At 41.2% G+C, this 18838-nt stretch overlaps 1 protein-coding gene across 1 annotated transcript in view; it reads left to right on the top strand.

Annotated features, from left to right (window-relative positions):
• Positions 1-18838, top strand: part of kazna (kazrin, periplakin interacting protein a) — a 180277-nt gene that overhangs the window by 118687 nt on the left and 42752 nt on the right. Inside the window, exon 5 of the mRNA XM_068306210.1 lies at positions 6963-7070. Coding sequence (XP_068162311.1) covers positions 6963-7070 — 108 coding nt within the window. The remainder of the gene's footprint in view (positions 1-6962; positions 7071-18838) is intronic.

Genomic DNA, 18838 nt, shown 5'->3' with positions numbered 1-18838 from the left:
TTGTCTCATAAAGGATATCAGCAGTGCAGCTGAAGCCAGCTGTGAGAAATCCTCAGTAAATCTGAGAACATGTTGGAGAGGGTGCAATTCAAGTGTTATTTAAAGTCTATCGAATGAGATTCTGATGCAGCAGGGTGTCAGGAAGTGCATGTTTCATTACTGTTCAATTTCCTGATAAGAACTGTCACACAGCCTTCTCCTAAAGGCGTCTGATTTCAGGGACATGATAAAGTGACCATGCTTAAGACATTATAAAGCTGCAGTGTTTGTAGGCACCGATTTTGGGTCTGACATAGAGCTCAGTGAACTGACCATTTTTCACTCTGCATATAGCGGTGATGTGTTCATTCCTCGGTTGGTGGCTGTGAAAATGACATTCACGCACACGCACTGCTTCTCCTGGGTTGAATGACTACCGTCCACTAGTTGAATGACTATCCTTCTTGTTGTCCTCACACCCCACTTGGTGAAGGCGCCTGGTCTTTGCCAGCTTGATTCTCCAGGTGTTTTTCCAGTTTGGGATACTGTCTGTCTGTGTTTCTGTCTGTCCTTCCTTCTGTCCGTCTGCGACCCTCCCTACCTACCTACCTACCTACCTACCTACCTACCTACCTACCTACCTACCTACCAACATACCTACCTACCTATCTATCTAAGCTCTCGGGCAGCAGCTCATTTTCTCCCCAGCCCTCCCTGCGCTGACTAATAACATCCCCAGCTACCACTTTTCTTGTGAATGTCTTTCCTAGTACATTCGGCATCCTTTCATTACAATATGATATGACAGAGAGTTATCCTGAGATCAGGGATTTTTAGCGTGGGTGGCTAAACGTTTAGTACTAGCTGCCCATGTTAATGATTGGTCCAATAGGTCTGTTTGTCTGCCGGATATTTATAGGGGACCTTGAATTGCAGTCTTGAGACAGGTGATATAGGAGAACAGAGGCCCATCCTTGCTGCTGGTGATTAATGTATAAATACACTAGCTTTATCACAAGTCCAGCAGCCTCAGGACCAGAGAATGTCAGTGCAATTAAAGGCGAGTGGCAGACCTGAGAAAAGAGAGGAACTGGCTATCTGCAGATTGCAGACCGAGCTGGGGAACATGGGCGTTTCGATGAAGGTTCCAGCAGCACTGTCTATTCTTCCCTTAATCACCTCCACTACTCATTAGGGCCTTGTTTTGTTCCAGCCACGGTATTTTTTCTGCACAATGCCAGTAGATAAAATATGGCGAGCGCAGGCAAGAAAAGAGTTTGGGGAACCCTATTAAATGATGACAGAGAAGGGATGGAAAGTGAGGAGGAGAAAAGGAGCGGTGATGCTGGAGTCTTGGATTCACTTGGCTGAGGAAGAGAAGATTACTTGAGGGAGAGAGGTGGTGACAGGAGTAAGAGATGCAGAGAAGGAGAGAACTGTCTGACCATGAAGGCGAGTAATTCCTCTCTATCTTCCCTTTAAGACAGTTGGAACACTCAAACTGAAGAGCAATACAGTATGGGAAGTTTTATATAGTAGTCATTCGGTGTACAGCTCTTTACGGCTGCATCCGCAGCAATCTACAAGTTGAGCTTAAGTGAAGCTACTAGATCTAAATAGGAGATTTTATTCAATCATTCTGCTTCTATAGAGTGGGTATCATTGCCTTCCATTCAATGTCAAGTGATGCCATTATACCTTGTTCATTTGTTCAAATGAGAGTGAAAGAGCAGACAGGAGTGCACACACCCATTAGCAATGTAGGTACTGAGGGAGGTCTATCACGTTGTTAGACATACAGAAAATTCTTAGTCTCTCACTAGACAAAAACACATATCAATCTGAAAGTACAGTAGATCTTTAAGAGGATTATAAGATTGAAACGGTATGTTTATAGAGACATTAAAAAGGAATTCTGGGAGCCCAACACTGTCCTAACCTCACTCAATTGAGAGTAAAGCCACACATTCTCTGACCTGTCTTGCCATTGCAGAGAGAAAGTGAAAATAATAATGTTTTACATGTGTTTGTATTCACAGCTGAGAACCATCTGAGAACTGTTATAGAAATAATAGACACGCTTAATTATTACAGTTTTCACAGGCTAATCACTGTATTAAGAAATAATATGTCCAAAAGCATGTACTTCAGGTTGATTGGCTGGTCCCAAAATGCTCGTAGGAGTGAGTGAGTGTGTGTGTGCATGTTTGTATGTCTTTGTATGTGGCTCCGCGGTGCACTGGCGTCGTGCCCGGAGTGTCCCCTGCCTCACACCCAATGTCAGCTGGGATAGGCTCCAGCTCCCCTTGACCCTCTACGGCAGATACAGCGGCGGTACATGAAAATGAATGAAAGAATGAATGAATGTGGGCATACAAGGGGATGTCAGTCCGTCCTATGGATATTTAGACATATATAAATACAATAAATCATACCTCGAACTGAAGTATGAATGAAGCAGCAGCTACCAATAACATACGATATAAGCCAAACTAATATGTCAACAGTGTGTCAATAACTTCAGATTTTTTTTTTTTTAAATAAAAAATAAAGTTGTGCATTTATGCCAAATATTTGATCACACATGAGTTTTGTAAAAAAATATACAATGAAGTCTGGAGTTTGATAACAACCTCCCCCCAGAATATCTGGGGTAAAGACGGCTCAACTGCTGTTATTCTGAGAGGATTTTTTTTTTTTTTTTGTGGGAGATTTGTCCCCCTTTGTCGAACAACAGGTGGCTTTTGATGATAAGCCAATTTAAAGTTAGCATTGTATTCTCAGATGAATTTGCTCCTGCAACTCACATTTAAAAGATTATAACAGCTAACATCAGTTTAAAAAGTGTGCTAATCAGAGAGAAGTGTTCATTATGTTCCATCTTCAATAAGAGTAGCTCTGTACAATTGTTCATTCAGTGTAACACGGTCATATCCTTTTACGGCCATGTTCAAAGACAAGTGGGACATTCTGCTCTCTCCACCTGATCTCTCAGGTCCCTGTCCAGGAACTGTGGGTCTTGAATATTTTTTTATTCAAAAATTTAAATATGTTATGATAGTCTCTCCACAAGGGCATTCCTGGTGTCACAATCGTCATTTGAAGACTTGAACTACTGGGGAAGAAGTCGGAGCAGAGAGCAGTGCACGTTCAGGAGCTGTGTTAAATCATAATGTGTGTTCTTGTGTTGTAAGCAAAGATCTGGCACAGACATGAGGATTTGGATAATTGCATCATTAGTGTGCAACAGTTTTAGTATCTGTGTCAAATCATCACAGCAGAATTATTTTTTCCTTTAGTTGTGTGCTACGCTGGTTAAAAACTGAAATCAGATTTTGTTTTTGTCGGGTCATCTTCCTGCTGGCATATCAGAAAAATGAGGAAAGGACTGAGAAAGACTGAAGCAGAGAGAGAGAAAAAAATATTGATCTAACATCTCAAAAGATTATTTAGCTGATGAATGTTGATGCAGTTTTAGCTGTAACAGGTAGCAAATGCAGGGAGCCAGAGCAGGGAAAGACTTTATGGTTTTGATAATTTCTACAGCCTTTATATGTCATCAGACCCTGAATTGTAATTCAGTATTTTTTTCCCACCCGCTGCTCATCTGTCTGCTGTGTTACTTCCCCTGAAAAAAAGACTTTAGGATCAATATGAAGCACTTAAACATTGCCAGACACAAATATTCAGTGTGATAAAAATGACATTGATTTAGAAGCATGGATGATGACCCAAAATGCATTTCAGAATACAATTGTCAGCTTGATAACTCAATATGGCATTAAACACACCATTTTCATTGATAAGCATTCACACACATTATTCAACACACTTTACTGCAAGTGTCTCCATCATTGCTGACGTGTGCATTGAAGTCCCCCCGGAGAACAATGGAGTGCCCCTGCAGGGATCCCATCAAGACCCCATTTAGGGACCCCAAGAAGGCTGAATACTCTTAACTGATATTTGATGCGTACGCACAAATAACAGTCAGAGTTTTCCCTCCCACAGCCTTAAGGCGTAGGAAGCGACCTTCTCATCCACTGGGGTAAACTCCAACACAGCGGCGCTCAGCCGGGGGCTTGTGAGTATCCCCACAACCGCCCTGCGCCTAACACCTGACGCAACTCCGGAGTAAAACAAAGTCCAACCCCTCTCCAGGAGTTTGGATCCAGAACCAAGGCTATGCCCCACCAGATCCAACTGGTAACGCTCCAGCTCCAACACAAGCTCCGGCTCCTTCCCCACCAATGAGGTGACATTCCACGTCCCCAAAGCCAGCTTCTGCCACCCAGGTCTGGTCCGTCGTGACCCCCTGTCGTCACTGCCACCCATATGGCAGCACACCCAACCCCATCGGTCTGTCCTGCGGGTGGTGGGTCCACAGGCCATGGTCCTGAACAGGAAACAGGTGGACTGCCTTCTCCGAGTGGGGAATGAGGTCCTTCCACAAGTGAAGCAGTTTAAGTATCTTGGGGTCCTGTTCACGAGTGAGGAAACAATGAAGCATGAGATTGGACGGAGAGTTGGGGCAGCAGGAGCGGTATTGCAGTCGCTTTACCCCACTGTTGTCATAAAGAGGGAGCTAAGCGGAGAGGCAAAGCTCTCCATCTACCATTCAATCTTCGTTCCTACCCTCATCTATGGTCATGAGCGATGGGTCATGACCGAAAGAACGATTTTGCGGATACAAGCAGTGGAAATGGGCTTTCTCAGGCAGATAGTTGGTGTCTCCCTTAGAGATAAGGTGAGAAACACTGCTGTTCGCGAGGGGCTCAGAGTAGAGCCGCTGCTCCTTCGCGTGGAAAGGAGTCAGTTGAGGTGGTTAGGGCATCTGGTGTGGTTTCCTCCGGGACGCCTCCCTAGGGAGGTGTTTCTGGCACGTCCAGCTGGGAGGAGACCTCGGGGCAGACCCAGGACCAGGTGGAGGGATTATATCTCAACACTGGACTGGGAACATCTTGGGATCCCCCAGTCAGAGCTGGTGGATGTGGCCGGGGAAAAGGAAGTTTGGGGCTCCCTTTTGATGCTGCTGCCCTCGCGACCCGACTATGGAAAAGCAGTGGAAGATAGATGGATGGATGGACTTTACTGCACTTATCACAACTGTAAGCTAAAGCAAATGTGAGTGTAGACCTGGCATCACATTGATCTACCAGGGAACACAATTCATTAAAAAAATTGTTTCTTAAAGCTCCAAGATGTAAGATTTTTTGAAAAACAGAAAGATAGACTTCAGTAAAGAAAACATCTGTAATCTCTCCATAATTTACCCTATTCATCAGAATTGTACAAGAATATGATTAGTTATGATTAGTGTCTTGGCTTTTCAGTCAACAATCGCTCTTGGGCAGTGATTGCCTACAGAAAACCTTTCATATGATTTAATTCCAAATTCTTGTCAAATCGATACGTGAGAAATGAGAAATTACGTGTGCTATTTTCATTCATCTTAGGTTCAACAGCTCTTTTTTTTTACCAGATCTTTTAGTTTTCTAATAAACAAAATATCACATCGCACATCCGAGTCCTTATCAGCTGTTGTTCTGTCTCTCCACCATGCAGCCATCATAGTGTATTCTATTTGTTCTTTTGCATTCATTCCATCAAACTCATCTCTCTTCTGTCATAAATTTGTCAATGTTGGTTAGAGCTTGTTGAGATCGCCATGCAGGGAAGTTAGAATCGTTCCAAAAGGCTGCAGGGCAGCACCAGCTTGAGGCAAGAAGTTAAGTTCTGCTGTGATTTTTTTTATTTTTTCAAAAAAAGTGACAACTATTCTCCAAAGGTTGCACTGTTGGCATGTTTAGAGAAATTATACATTTCCAAGCTGGATGGAAAAATCTTTGGTGCAACTTTAAAAAGCAGCCCTCTTGAGCTCTTACCAATCACTATGGGTGGGAACACACAGCCTGGTCATTATTTCTATCCCTACAAAGTCCAGCTCAACAAGGGTGATGACTAATCTCCCCATAATGACAGATGCCTCGACCTCAAGCTCTTCACCCAGACACATCTGTGCTAAATTTGAGCAAATAATTCAGCAAGTAAAAGCGTCTTATTAGGTGGGTGTTGAACTGAGGAGGCCAGAGATGAGCATAGGCTGAAGGATGCTATGGAGGAGATGTAGTCAGCATATGAATGTGACTGTGTCTGAGCAGAATCTTGGCTCTTTGAAAACCTTTTCATTTCTTGACAGCCAAAGATTTCCTTTCTTCAAAAATGTAGACTGACCTTTTGGAAATTTTGCTATGGAATAAAGCTTGCAATGTGTATGTAAGATGAAAAAAACCTTCTATTAAAGCTGGTGCAATGCGTTCAATATGCTTCCACTGCATGCCATCAGTGAGGCTTTGCAAAGCTGTGTCAGGAGTCACTGAACCTCACCAGAAATCAAATCAGATTTTGCTCGTAAAAATGCTAACATTTATATGCAGCCATCTCTCATTGCTGCTACTCTTATTGTCTGCTGGTTGTGTTGGCACTCACATGCTTCCACTACAGTTGTGTATTCATACTCCCCCAGAGACACTAGCTGTTTTGATGAATGGAAAGTGACTGTGGGCTTACAATATTAGGAGTGAGGAGTAAAAGTTCATTATGAGAGTGTTGATACAGGGGTGTGGAGCATTAATCATTGAGTCCCAAATGTCTTCAGGCATTGTGTGTGACTAAAACTTGTGCTCATGATGACTGAACATTCATTCATGCCGTTTCAGTTCAAACAGACTTTTTCTCTCCATTATGAATGTCAGACATACATTTGCAGCCTCACTAATTCAATTCTTCATACTTCCACTGACACTCTCCTCACACAGAAAATAATTGTAATCAGTGTCGACAATACACAATTCAAATTTGGCAGAAATGATTTTCTCCTGTTTGGAGAGTTGTACCAGCAGGGATATTTAACTGTAAATTCAATCAATGAATTTAATGTTGTCAGTTAAATCAATCTTATGTGTCTTTGCTCGTTCTCACAGATCCGTCTTCTCAGCTGAGGCAGAAGCCGCCGACTACCGACCTCTGCTACAAGACTGAAATCAGTAGCCTGATGGACTTCAACTCTCCGGAGGCTTCCCTAGACAAAGGTAAGGCCTGATAAGGACTTCTACACAGAAGTTTCTTCACTTAAAAGTGTTTTTATTCCTACTTTGCCTGTATGAAAGGATGCAGTGGCAAGGCAAATAGGTGTACGTGGTACTATATAAGGAAAACACTTCTATTCATGTAATATCACAGACATCTCGTTATCTGTGATATTACATCCAGACATCCAGCTAGTAGTGTCCATTATTTTGTGTCCTTTAGAGTTCATTAGAAATCATCTTCCTCCAAGCCAAATCACTTTTCCCTGTTTCTACCACAAATGGTCCCAGTAACTTCTGGTTTTCAATTATTATTCAGAGATGAGTGTCGAGGTATTTTGGAAAAAATAACCAATGGCCTTTGGGAAATGGACGTCAGTGTCATGCATTAAGCATACATTTTAGCCGTGTGCTTTATCTACAAGATGAAACAGTTTTATTAAATACAGACATTTGTCATTGTTTAGTCGGGGAGAATGAGAACCCTTGAGGTATTTAACATATCTTTCCTAACATTGTGCATCTTCATTGTGACTATTTTATGTGATAGCAATGCAGTGTTAATGCACAAACAATATATTTTTCGGCCTTTTATACAATCCTGTGGAAATTAAGTAGCTGCATGAAGCTGGATTTCATTCACAAAGAGCTGACACAAGAGGCACGTATGGTTTGCATCACTTCCAATCGATAGAGCACCAGTTTTTGTAAGAGTGGGCATCAATTACACACTATTATAGTTAACGGCTGCTTGTGGACCCAGGGAGGCTTTTGTATAAAATTTTTTTTTTAAAAATCACAGGCAGCATTTTTAAATAAGACAATAGAATAGGCTGTACTTTCATGCTTGGAAAGACCGACAGGGCACAAATGATAACTCTCACTTTTCAGAGTAATGATACACTGAACAAATAATATTCCTGACTCAAAATGTTTAAAAAAAGGATATAGAAATGTTTAAATTGTATTTGTAACAGTAATGTAAAAATATATAGTGGCATTTTTCACAATGTTCAATTCAGCTGGCTTAGTTATCTGCTTTCTTTGTGTATACATTTCATACCTTCCACTGTCTAGACTGTGGTCCTGTCAACAGGGAACACCATCTACCCACCATTCTTCTTTTGGTGGTCTGATATTATAACGCCTGCCCAAAAGTAGCCTGTACACATTAAAGTCTGTATTTATTCCCACACTGTTATTGAAGAAGGTGACAGAGGGGTCCCACAAGGGGTCCCACAGACATTTTTCTAGTGTCTACATGGAAAACCATGTTCTCCTGCATTTATGACAAGAGTGTCTTTGTAGGGGCTGGAGCCTTGCAGATAATCAGTAGCTATCTGTGGCACCACTACAAACAAATCTCTTGGATTTTGTGACTTCTGTAAAGCTGCCACATCCACTATGGATCCCTGGTGTCACCCAGGGAATCTTTGCTCATTAAAGTGTCCTGCTTTGGGTCTATTTGGCTGCCAGCTCTGTCGTCTCTTCTATTAGCATCTGTCAATGTTTCAGTGATAGTGCGAGCCTCTCAAGTCCTCGTCAAAAGCAGTGGAACAAAGTTTCTGGGTTTTTGGTTATCCTGATATGAGGTTTTTATCCTTTCTGTTCTGATCTACAGTGACAGAGAGCTACATAAATTCAAGTACCCGGACAAGTACCGTTTTTAGGTAAATGTACTCCAGTGCTTCCATTTTATGAGCTGCATTTAAATTGAAAATAGTGTACTCCAACATGTCTTTAGTAATAGTGAATAAAAATAATTTAGTTTACAATTAAACTTCATCTAAGTCATTCTAAGTTTTTAAAATTGACTGACAATCAATATTTATTTAAATTCGATGAAGAAGTGTGAAGACACATACGTCTATTGAAACAAAAAATGTGCCACAATGAATTACTGTGAAAATGTATTGCATGAATAGGTTGAAAACATATTGTAATCAGAGAGGTGTTTTGTTGATTCTGGGGACGCGAAATACCCAAGTCAAATGGCTTCCACCCATCAGCCCTTAATTTTTGGGATGTTGTTGATGTTGCAAATGAGATGTAGTGGTAATGTCTGTTGTAATAACATGTCCCCCCAAAAAATAAACTAAATAAATGCTCTTTGAAGTACTGTACAGCTCAAAAAACTCAGTTATCCACTCAACTTTGATACTTTGGACATGATATTTGTAAAGAACATAACTACATGGGCTATGGAATTTTATAGGAATTTATAGGGATCAGATATATTTACAACAATTTCTACACACACACACACACACACACACACACACACACACACACACACACACACACACACACACACACACACACACACACACACACACACACACAGTGTCATTTCCTGGGTGCAGAAAATGTGCAGACTCACGCAGAACTCAGACCCACTTACTAACCATTCCTGCAGTGACCAAGGCCATGCACATCAACGGAGGTTTCATCAGAGTGAGATTGGTGAGCTGAGGGGATGTTATCAGCAAATTCATCCCAGGGTCCAGGGTGAGACAGAGACAAAGAGACAAGGAAGAAGAAGGGAAGCAAATGTAAGCAGTGAGTACTGTATCATTATGGAGACAGGTGCTGCCTCTATACAGTACATTACCAAGGAAGGCCAGTGAAAAGAGGTCAAACAGGATGTCCAGATAGAAGGAGAGGCAGAGGAGGATAGGGGGAAAACAGTGAATATTACTATGAGGACGACAAGGTGAAAGATGTGCAGTGTCACCTTTAAATGTAAGATGAAGAGAGAACACTGTAGAGTGGGGTGGGGGTGGGGGGAGGTGGATGTAGGGTGGGGAGGGAGATGGAAAAGAACAAAAAACCTGCAATGGGGGATGTGAGGATGGAAGTGTTGGTGGAGGTGCATATGCAAAGTGATCTCTGGGGAGTGCATTTTTCTCATATGCCGACACTTTCCAAAACACCTACCTCCTCTGAAGACCTCGTACAGCCATTGGGAGAGTGCCGCTTAAATTGCCACCAGCAGTAATCCACTGTAATTTATGTACATTAGAAATAGCTACCCAGACAAGCTCAGTTATAATGGCTGTAGCTTGAGCTATGCTAGATATATCACTCATTTAATTATTCTCTAAAGCAATATACAGATATTGTTCTCCTTCGGAGTCAGTTTTGGAGGTTTTGCGCACTCTGTGATCAAAATCAGCCAAAAATATTCACATCCATGTCTATTTGCTTTGTCCTAAAGTGACACAGGAGCTGAGCAGCATTCCGAGTGTTTTTTCTCTCCATTAAAGGGGAATGCTTACAAGTGGAACTTAAAAGTCATAAGGTCACAACTGTCAAGAGTTAATTTAAGCAGTCATCAAGACAAGCGTTATTCAACCTTGTTGCTTTTCATCTTCTTTTTTTTTATTATATACAGTATATCATTTATATTATCTAAGCCCATTCAATGGTAGGTTGCACCATCAAGGCGTACATAAATAACCAGACCTTCTAAAGCTTTACCTTTAGCTCTGCAAAGAGCTGCATTGTGGTCCAAATTAGGTCCGGAGCTGTGCTGTTCGATTAGACCACCTTTTAAACATAAACGGTAGACATGCAGGTTTAAAAATATATGTTAGTAGATGTCCATCCAAAGCACACTATCTCTCACTCATTTCATCTCAGTGATGGTTGTGTGTAATGGGTCTCCCAACATTACCTGATGCCAGACTGAGTGTGAAATCTTTCTGAAAGCGCATCACTCTCTTTTCGTCAAATGGACCACAAACAAATCTGCACTCAGTGACCCTTGACAGCAGAGCAAGCCCTCAATTTGCTGAATAATGTCATATTTCGAAGTCACAGAAACATGTTAGATATGTTTGTATACTTTATTAAAATATATGTTCCATGCAAGTTTACTTTTTATGGAACCAAAAGTGATACTTTCTATCATTTATGCTGCAGTATGTTACACACCATGCTTCAGATATGCTTTATCATGTTTTACATTAAATGTAATAATAGATGAACAAGACCACCTCATATATACTTCAAATGTACTTAATCTTTTCTTCAGACTTAGATTTTTATCATAGGTATTTAAAAACATACACCTACTGTTTGTTGGACACCACTGGTTAAAGATTTTGTCAAGTTGCTGACTTTTCAAGGCCTGGTTCTTTGCCACCTCCTACCTGGCTATGAAATAAAAACCAGCTTCTCATTTAGTATGGATCCTGGAAGGAGTTTTCTCCTCCAGTACAAGTATTTTGAAAACGTTTTTACTGTGTCCCGTTAGATGCTCTTGGACCCTGAGTCTTACAAATCTTGCCCTTGTCCCTAAAGTGAGAGCCGCGTCAGCGAGTGTTGTTGAGCATTAATTCAACAGGGGGATGTGTGTGTGACTTTGACAGAGAGGTGGATGTGGGCACCCAATGTGACTACCATTGTGAAGAAGTTGTCAAGCCAAAAGTTGATCTCAGTTTGTGTGTTCGTCTTTGTAACACAACTCATCTATAACATTGGAGCAGGCACACTTGGGTTTTACAGAGTGTCTGCCTGGACTCCATCCAGGATCAACTGTATGCTCCTTTTCATCAACTCTACAGAATCATTCAACATTAGTTAATGTGTATGCGAGCTCTGCCAATTGTCCTATGCTCACCAAGATGTATTAATCTTATCTTAGCATCCAATGCATTTTAAGATTTTTAAACAAATAAAATTATCATGCTGCACAACAAAAACAAATTCACTAGTATTAAGCAATCTTCTCCTTAACTGGTTGTTTTCAGTCACTCTCTTCATTTTTTGCAGTACAAGACTGAGAACATTACCTCATTACCTCAGACAGAAAACTATGCATCAGTTGAGGTCAAGGTGAGGAGCCAAATCCAGCCAATGGCCAGAGACAAGGGAGCAGTTCAGTGATTCAATAAACTAAAACCATAAATCAGACAAGCAATCCAAAAGTTTTCATAAAAACCTCAAAGACATGCTTTAAATAGCAGGCAGGCAGTGAGTCTACGAATCCAATCCAAAAAGGTAACCAACTGCCAAAAACAGGTAGGATAGATCCCTATGAAACATAAACATAGACAACGAGGGAAGACTGAATACAGACAGGTAACGAAAGAAGATAGAGAACAGGTGGCACAAAGAAGAGCACACAAAGGAGGAAAAATGGAGATGGAAAACTGACTAGGGACAACATAAGGGAGACACAATGATAATCTATCTATCCATCCATCTATCTAAGCTCTGCAGTGACGAGTTGACAGTCTGTGTCCCGGCACACAAGTTGAATTGACTTCTAATCTTGCTGTAATTGTCTGTGTTTTACTCCCACATCTTTCTCACATTAACAATGACACTCAGATGTCTTCTTGGCAACGGTGCTTGGTGCTGCTGTCACTTAAGGATTTACGTGAAATGACTGTAGATGCAATGATTTTCATTTCAGGGACAGTGCTCTCAGCTCATCAACTCTGAGCATCACATAACTTCATGAAGCTTTTTCACCCAAACTGCTTTTTATATATTCAATTTTATAAAAAATTCACATACATCATTGCACTCTGATTCTTTGGAAAAATAGCTAATTGGCACTGCTTTTATGTGTCTTGATCCGTAGCTGGATCACTTCTTTGTTTCTTTACATCCTATCTTATATACTATATTTCCTAACACGTGGATATCATTAATTTCATTTATCTATTAGAAAATCTTGTGGCTGCTCCGTGGTGCACTGGCGTTGTGCCCGGAGTGTCCCCCGCCTCACGCCCTATGCCAGCTGGGATAGGCTCCAGCTCCCCGTAATATGCTATGGTGGATACATCGGCGGTTCATGAAAATGTATGTATGTACAGTATGTATATTAGAAAAGCTTTCCATTTGCTCTGTGTTCGAGCTATTTCCCTTCTTTATTAGTCTTCTCTTCTTTCTTTATTGGTCCTGAATGACAATAATGGCATTTCCTTCCTTGCATGACCTTATATTTCAAATTAAATTATTTTAGAAAAATCCCCTTCCTACAAAATGAAATTTACCACTAAGTAATTTTTTGTGCATGCATGTAGTAAGTGTTTTACATGCATTCATTTTACAACATACAGCGTCACTTTATAAGTGACACTTTTTACCCTCCTAGATTCTCTATCAGAGTCACCTTTCCAAGAATGGGGGAAATTGCTGAGTCATCCTTATCCTCGGGTCTGTAATCTTAACCCATTTATGGGAGTAGGCAGAAGTACATGATGTTCTTTATGGCCAATATAACCACTGTAGCAGGCTTCTTCTTTGGCATCAAAAGACATTTGTTCCCATTTCACATAATGGCATTGTGACTGTAAGAGGAAAATATAGTAGAGCCAGAATCAATGACTGGATTCCAATTGTGTAGTAGAAAGTCCTCAGTCTCTCTCTCTCTCTCTCTCTCTCTCTCTCTCTCTCTCTCTCTCTCTCTCTCTCTCTCTCTCTCTCTCTCTCTCGCTCTCTCGCTCTCTCTCTCTCTCTGTTTGTGTGTGTGTGTGTGTGTGTGTGTGTGTGTGTGTGTATCAACTGAACATCCTACGGGAGTTATTGATGTGGGATCAATAGGTATTTGCATCCACACACATGTTCCTCACACAATCACTCATGCTGTCATCTGGCGTCTCAAAAATATAGTTAATCGTACACTCAGCCCGTCCCTTTATCTTTTAATCTGTTGCAAATCAGTTGAGCGTAGAAGACAAGGCAGATGAGCTGAAGCCCTCTATGGGCCACAAACACCCCTTTGAGGAGGCAATTTTCAATTAGTCACATTGTCCATTGTGCACCAGCACAATAGTCAACAAGAGTATTTTCTGTAGTTGTTTAGGCAGGAGGGATAAAACACTGAATGATTATAATATGTCACACTTTACACAGAACCCAGTTAGCTTTTATGGCACATATTGTGATTGACTTTGAAATAATAGCATAACAATGATAGACTGGTTTTTCGACCACTGAATGAAAGTTCAATGTGTTGATTAATCTTTTTTAATTATTTTTTGTGGGATAAAAGATTCAAACCGTCTGTCCCTATCACTGTTTTCACAGCCTGTTAATAGGTGTTCAGAAGACATTGTCTGAGGCCTGCAGCAGCTAGAACATATTTTTCTGGTCAGCGGTGAGATAAGGAGGCTCCAATTAGCTTTTTAATTAAGTATATTTTGATCATTTATTATTTTCGATTAATCGATGAATACATTAAAATCTTTTTAATGGAGTTTAATTAAATCACTTCTCACAGTCTGCATTGTTTTCCAATTCTAATGGAAGCAGCACATGTATAAGGTTGAGACCAAAGTGGCCTCGTTGATTAATAGAGCTTAAGAGAATGTGGACTCAGCACAGGCCACCAGGATGCCCATGAGGCTCCTTTCACTTATGGCAAGTGCAAATTCATTTTGAATTTGCAGCAGCAGCAGCATACTGGCCATGTGGTCATAATAATTGTTATAAATACAGCAGAATGATCATATGGAAGTGTGAGATAGGAAAAGCTTACAGATGTTTAATTAGTCATTAGAATCTGATTTTATTACCTTATAAAATATTTATAGTAACACAAATTATGTTCTGTTGAGAATGTGAAGATTCCACAGAGAACTCTGGTTTAGTTTTACTTATACTTTAATGAAAAGGACACAACTTCAAGATGCTTTTCAATCAGCCTTTTATGTGAATATGCTTGATGAACGGAACACATCTATGATCCGACTCATTATCTTGTGTATTTCAAGTGGTTTTTATCCCTTCACCTTGCATGTCGATGAATGAGGAATCATTCATAAACAGGCTTCTCCCCTTTGTTTAAAATCAGGATTTTCTTCAGTTTTAGTCCTTTCACATTAATCTTCAAACTACAAGCCACTACAGGGATGGCTTGAACGCAACAAGCAGGCAGTGTTTGTGTGCACAAACAGCACTTCTGTCTGCACATTTGTGAACTTCAGTTTGTTCGCTTTGCAAGCCAAGCAAGGAACTTAAAGATCAATCCATCAATCAATGAAGTTTATTTTATGTAGCATTTAATCATGGCAACAGACATTTCAAAGCGCTTTAACAGACAGAAAAACCCAACTGAACCCCCCAAAGCAAGGATTAGCGACAGTGGTGGGGAAAAACTGCCTCGTTGAGGAAGAAACTCCAGGCAGGACCCAGACTCTTTTGGGTGGCCATCTGCCTTGACTGGTTGGGTGGAAAAGAAATAAAATGAAGATAAGGACAGGGTAAGAGAAAGAGAGAGACAGAGAGAGAGAGTGGCAGATAGGCCAAATGGAGTCAGTGTCTTTATGGTTATAGTAAGGCAATTTGATGCAGGCGCATCAAATGTTGTCTTCAATATATGTTCCCAATCATGTAGTTGGTTAATTCAAGGCACAATTACAGCTGCATGGATAACTGTATGGTGGCACGGAGGAAGAAAGGCAGCAGGACCCCTGTGAGGGGTGACACTGGTGGGATGGGAGGAGCAGGTCCACAGTGGATGGGCGGATGAGTGGTGAACCTGAGAAAACCTCTGAGGACATAAAGCACAGAGACTCCAGGGAAGAAGTTGAGTTAGTAGGATGTGATTGGAGACTAGGAGAGAGAAGTTGGAGAGGAGGAGGAGTAACAGAAAAGGTCAGAGAGAAGGAGGAGCTCAGTGAGTCTTGATGTTGAGTCTCCAGCAGTGTAGGTCTATAAGAAAAAGAATTTAGTAGCCTAAACTGTCTTCATTGTAAAAATTTTTGAAAAAGAAATGTTTTAAATCAAGTCTTAAATAATGAGAGGGTGTCTGCCTCCCGAACTGAGGAAGGGAGGTGGTTCCACAATAGAAGGGCTTGATAGCTAAAGAGATGTAATTAAACCAAATTGTATAAAAGAAAGTTTTTATAATGAGATGTAAACATATCTGGTTTATGAGAATTTCAAGAGGGAGGGGGATCAAATGCACCACTAGATGACAACTCACCATATTGCAGATCTAATCCACCCTTTACTGCCATGTCTGACTGCAGAAAAGTAAACAAAAACATGACCATCCATCTCAACTGAGTGTTTTCCCCTGCTGTGGTCATTTTAGTAGCGCTCAAGGGTTTTTAATGACACCTTGGGTGTTCGTTTAAACATATCAGGTTACCAAGACCCTCAGGCAGATCACCAGCTGGCAGACGGTGCTGCACTACCTGCTGCTATCAGACTACACCCACAGTGACACTCACCTCTGTGTAAAGCAACACCTACACTGAGCTCCTCCCTCCGTCTGGGCATGAGTATGAAATGTGGGAATATCATGACAGCCCTACTGAGCTCCTCCTCCACCTCTTCCTCACCTAGTAAACCATTTGTATTGAGGGGGAGGAGCCAATTGCACTGGATTGCTGAAGCCATAGGAGTCAGTTTGAACAGGTACACTGGGAGAGGGGAATGACACAGCGGCAGCTGCTGGATGGATTTCCTGTCAGCAGCTGAGGCAGATTTTAATGGGGAGGAAAGGTTAAAAGTGGTCCTGGCTTGACTGAAGGCAACTTGAGAAAGGAGGGTTTTGGGATTTTATCTGTGCGTTTGTGTTGAAAGTCTCCAGCACACTCCTGACACATCCTGGAATCTCCTGGAAAACTCCCCTCTGAGAAGGGGATGAAGTCGGGTGGGGAGGAAAAAGGAAAATGTGGTGAGTGAGTGGAAAACAGAGCAGGTGCTGTTTTTGAACAACGGTATCTTTTAGATGAGATTCAGTTCCACCATTGCAAAGTATTTTGCAGTGAAAATGAGAAGACAGAAAACAACAGGTACCAGGAGGGGAGATTCTGACAGCCTCATTTTCATTTTGTGACAGTGAGTTGGCCGAACTCTCACCTGTTTAGGTGCTGAGCTGTTGGGGGACTTTAACCTGTCCTGATCTCAGAGTGGTTATCACTTGAACATGAGGGCAGAGGCTCATTTGTTAATTCAGTATTTTGTGCTTAGTTGTCTAATGTTAGGTTATATCAGCACAGTATTTAATCTGAATTCACCCATGCCTGCTGGGAACCCAAGCAGTGACATTTATATGGTCACATAAAAAGGCATTGTACTCTGTTTATATTGTCAACATTGTGGTCTAGGGTTGCTGGCTGCACTTTTTAGACTGAATGCATCTACATTCACAGGAATAGTTGCTGCATCAGCCAGAATTGTTGTTTAACTGGTAGGCATTAAATTACAACAGCTGAGAAATGCTGCAAATGTGACAACACCTTGAGGTATTCTGTTTTTCCTCTAAATACCTGCATTTTTGTCTGCATGCTAGTCATTCACCTACCCTTCAACCTTGGCCTAAAGTCAGCCGGGCTATTTCACTAGGATGACTTAAATCACGACAGATGAGTACTGTTGCAAATGTGAGGTTATAGTATGTTGAAGTTTTTTTGTTCCATTTTTCCCTCTAGATATATTTTTATATGCATATCAGCTGTTCACCTGCCCCTCAAGCTAAAAATAGCTCAAATATATTAACTTTTTGTGACAACAGCCCAAAAAAGTGATGAAAAACTGGTTGAAGTTCTTTCAATCATGTCATTAAAAATCTTTGAAGTTTACCCACATGTGTGACACAATTTGTCTTGTCAAAGCAAACAAACACCTTGTGGCTATGGTTGGCTGTTTTTACCTAACCTTTATCATGCTTGTGTTTTCACAATGTGTTCAGTTACTCACCTTTTATTATTTCTGTCACAGCCTCTGTGGTTACTCAAGTCTGTCGCCGCAAACTGAAATTGGCCATTAGTCACGCTTCCATTATGGCTTGCTTGGAACATAATAGGTACAATCATGTATCCGTCGACTGTTGCGGCTGATTGCTGAGCAGGATAACAGAAATCCTCTACTGTTGGTCTTGTTAGATCGCACCGAACCCACAAAATTCTGCCTGTCAAGCGACGTACACCTTAGATCACTTAGGTCATGTAGCTCCTTTATGTCTCAAGGCTGTTGCTCAGATGAGTGACACAGATGACAAGATGTCACAGGAGGTTTAATCCTGTGGATTAGCACTTCCTGTAAAACAGAAGCTGGCTCACTCAGTGAATGCATTTAAATACGTCTATACCCTTGAAGGTGTCCATCTGCGAAATTATGTCTTTGTTTATGCATTGTGTGCATGCCTGTGCCTGCTAGCAGCCACGTCAGTTTGACAGCATGATTGCAAGAGTTTTGTCGTAGATGTGTGATTGCCCTCTCTCGCTGATCGTGCTGCAAGAGTCTCTCCCTCCAGTGCTGGCTGTTTTCCCCCCATTGTGGCAAAGGCAGAAGATGATTTGAAACAAGGTGAATACAATGAGTTGCCCACGGGTATTAAGTCAAGGGAAAAGCTAAAGTAAAAATAATTGTTTGTCAGATTTGCTATGATTTATAAAGAATTTTGATTTCAGATTGATTTTTTTCCCGCATGATGTTACATCCATCTCTCTTTTTCTGTTTTAACACATTCACACAAAAGAAACATGTTAATTTAGCTGCTTACGGTGTCGCCATCATAAATCAGATTGATCCTAATGTTGACTGCTGTACAGATACCATCCATTCCTCCTCTCCTCTTCAAAGATTCCTGGATGGGTGACAGAACTTTCTCTCTGTAATTTGCTGAGAAGATAAATCAAGTATGAAACACATCTCAGTTTCACACTTCCACTCGTTACAGCTGGAAGTAGTGATAGATGGGATCTTGTTAAGTCAGGAGACAGCTGGGACCTCCATTCTTTATTTGTCGCCTAAGTGTCTTTGTTGTCTTTCTGTGACTTTTCTAGGTGGCATTGTATTTT

The sequence above is a fragment of the Antennarius striatus genome, chromosome 2 (assembly GCF_040054535.1).
Source record: "Antennarius striatus isolate MH-2024 chromosome 2, ASM4005453v1, whole genome shotgun sequence".
In the NCBI taxonomy this organism is placed as follows: domain Eukaryota; kingdom Metazoa; phylum Chordata; class Actinopteri; order Lophiiformes; family Antennariidae; genus Antennarius; species Antennarius striatus.
The sequence above is the reverse complement of the archived record's forward strand: the minus strand, read 5'-3'. Positions and strand labels throughout refer to the sequence as shown.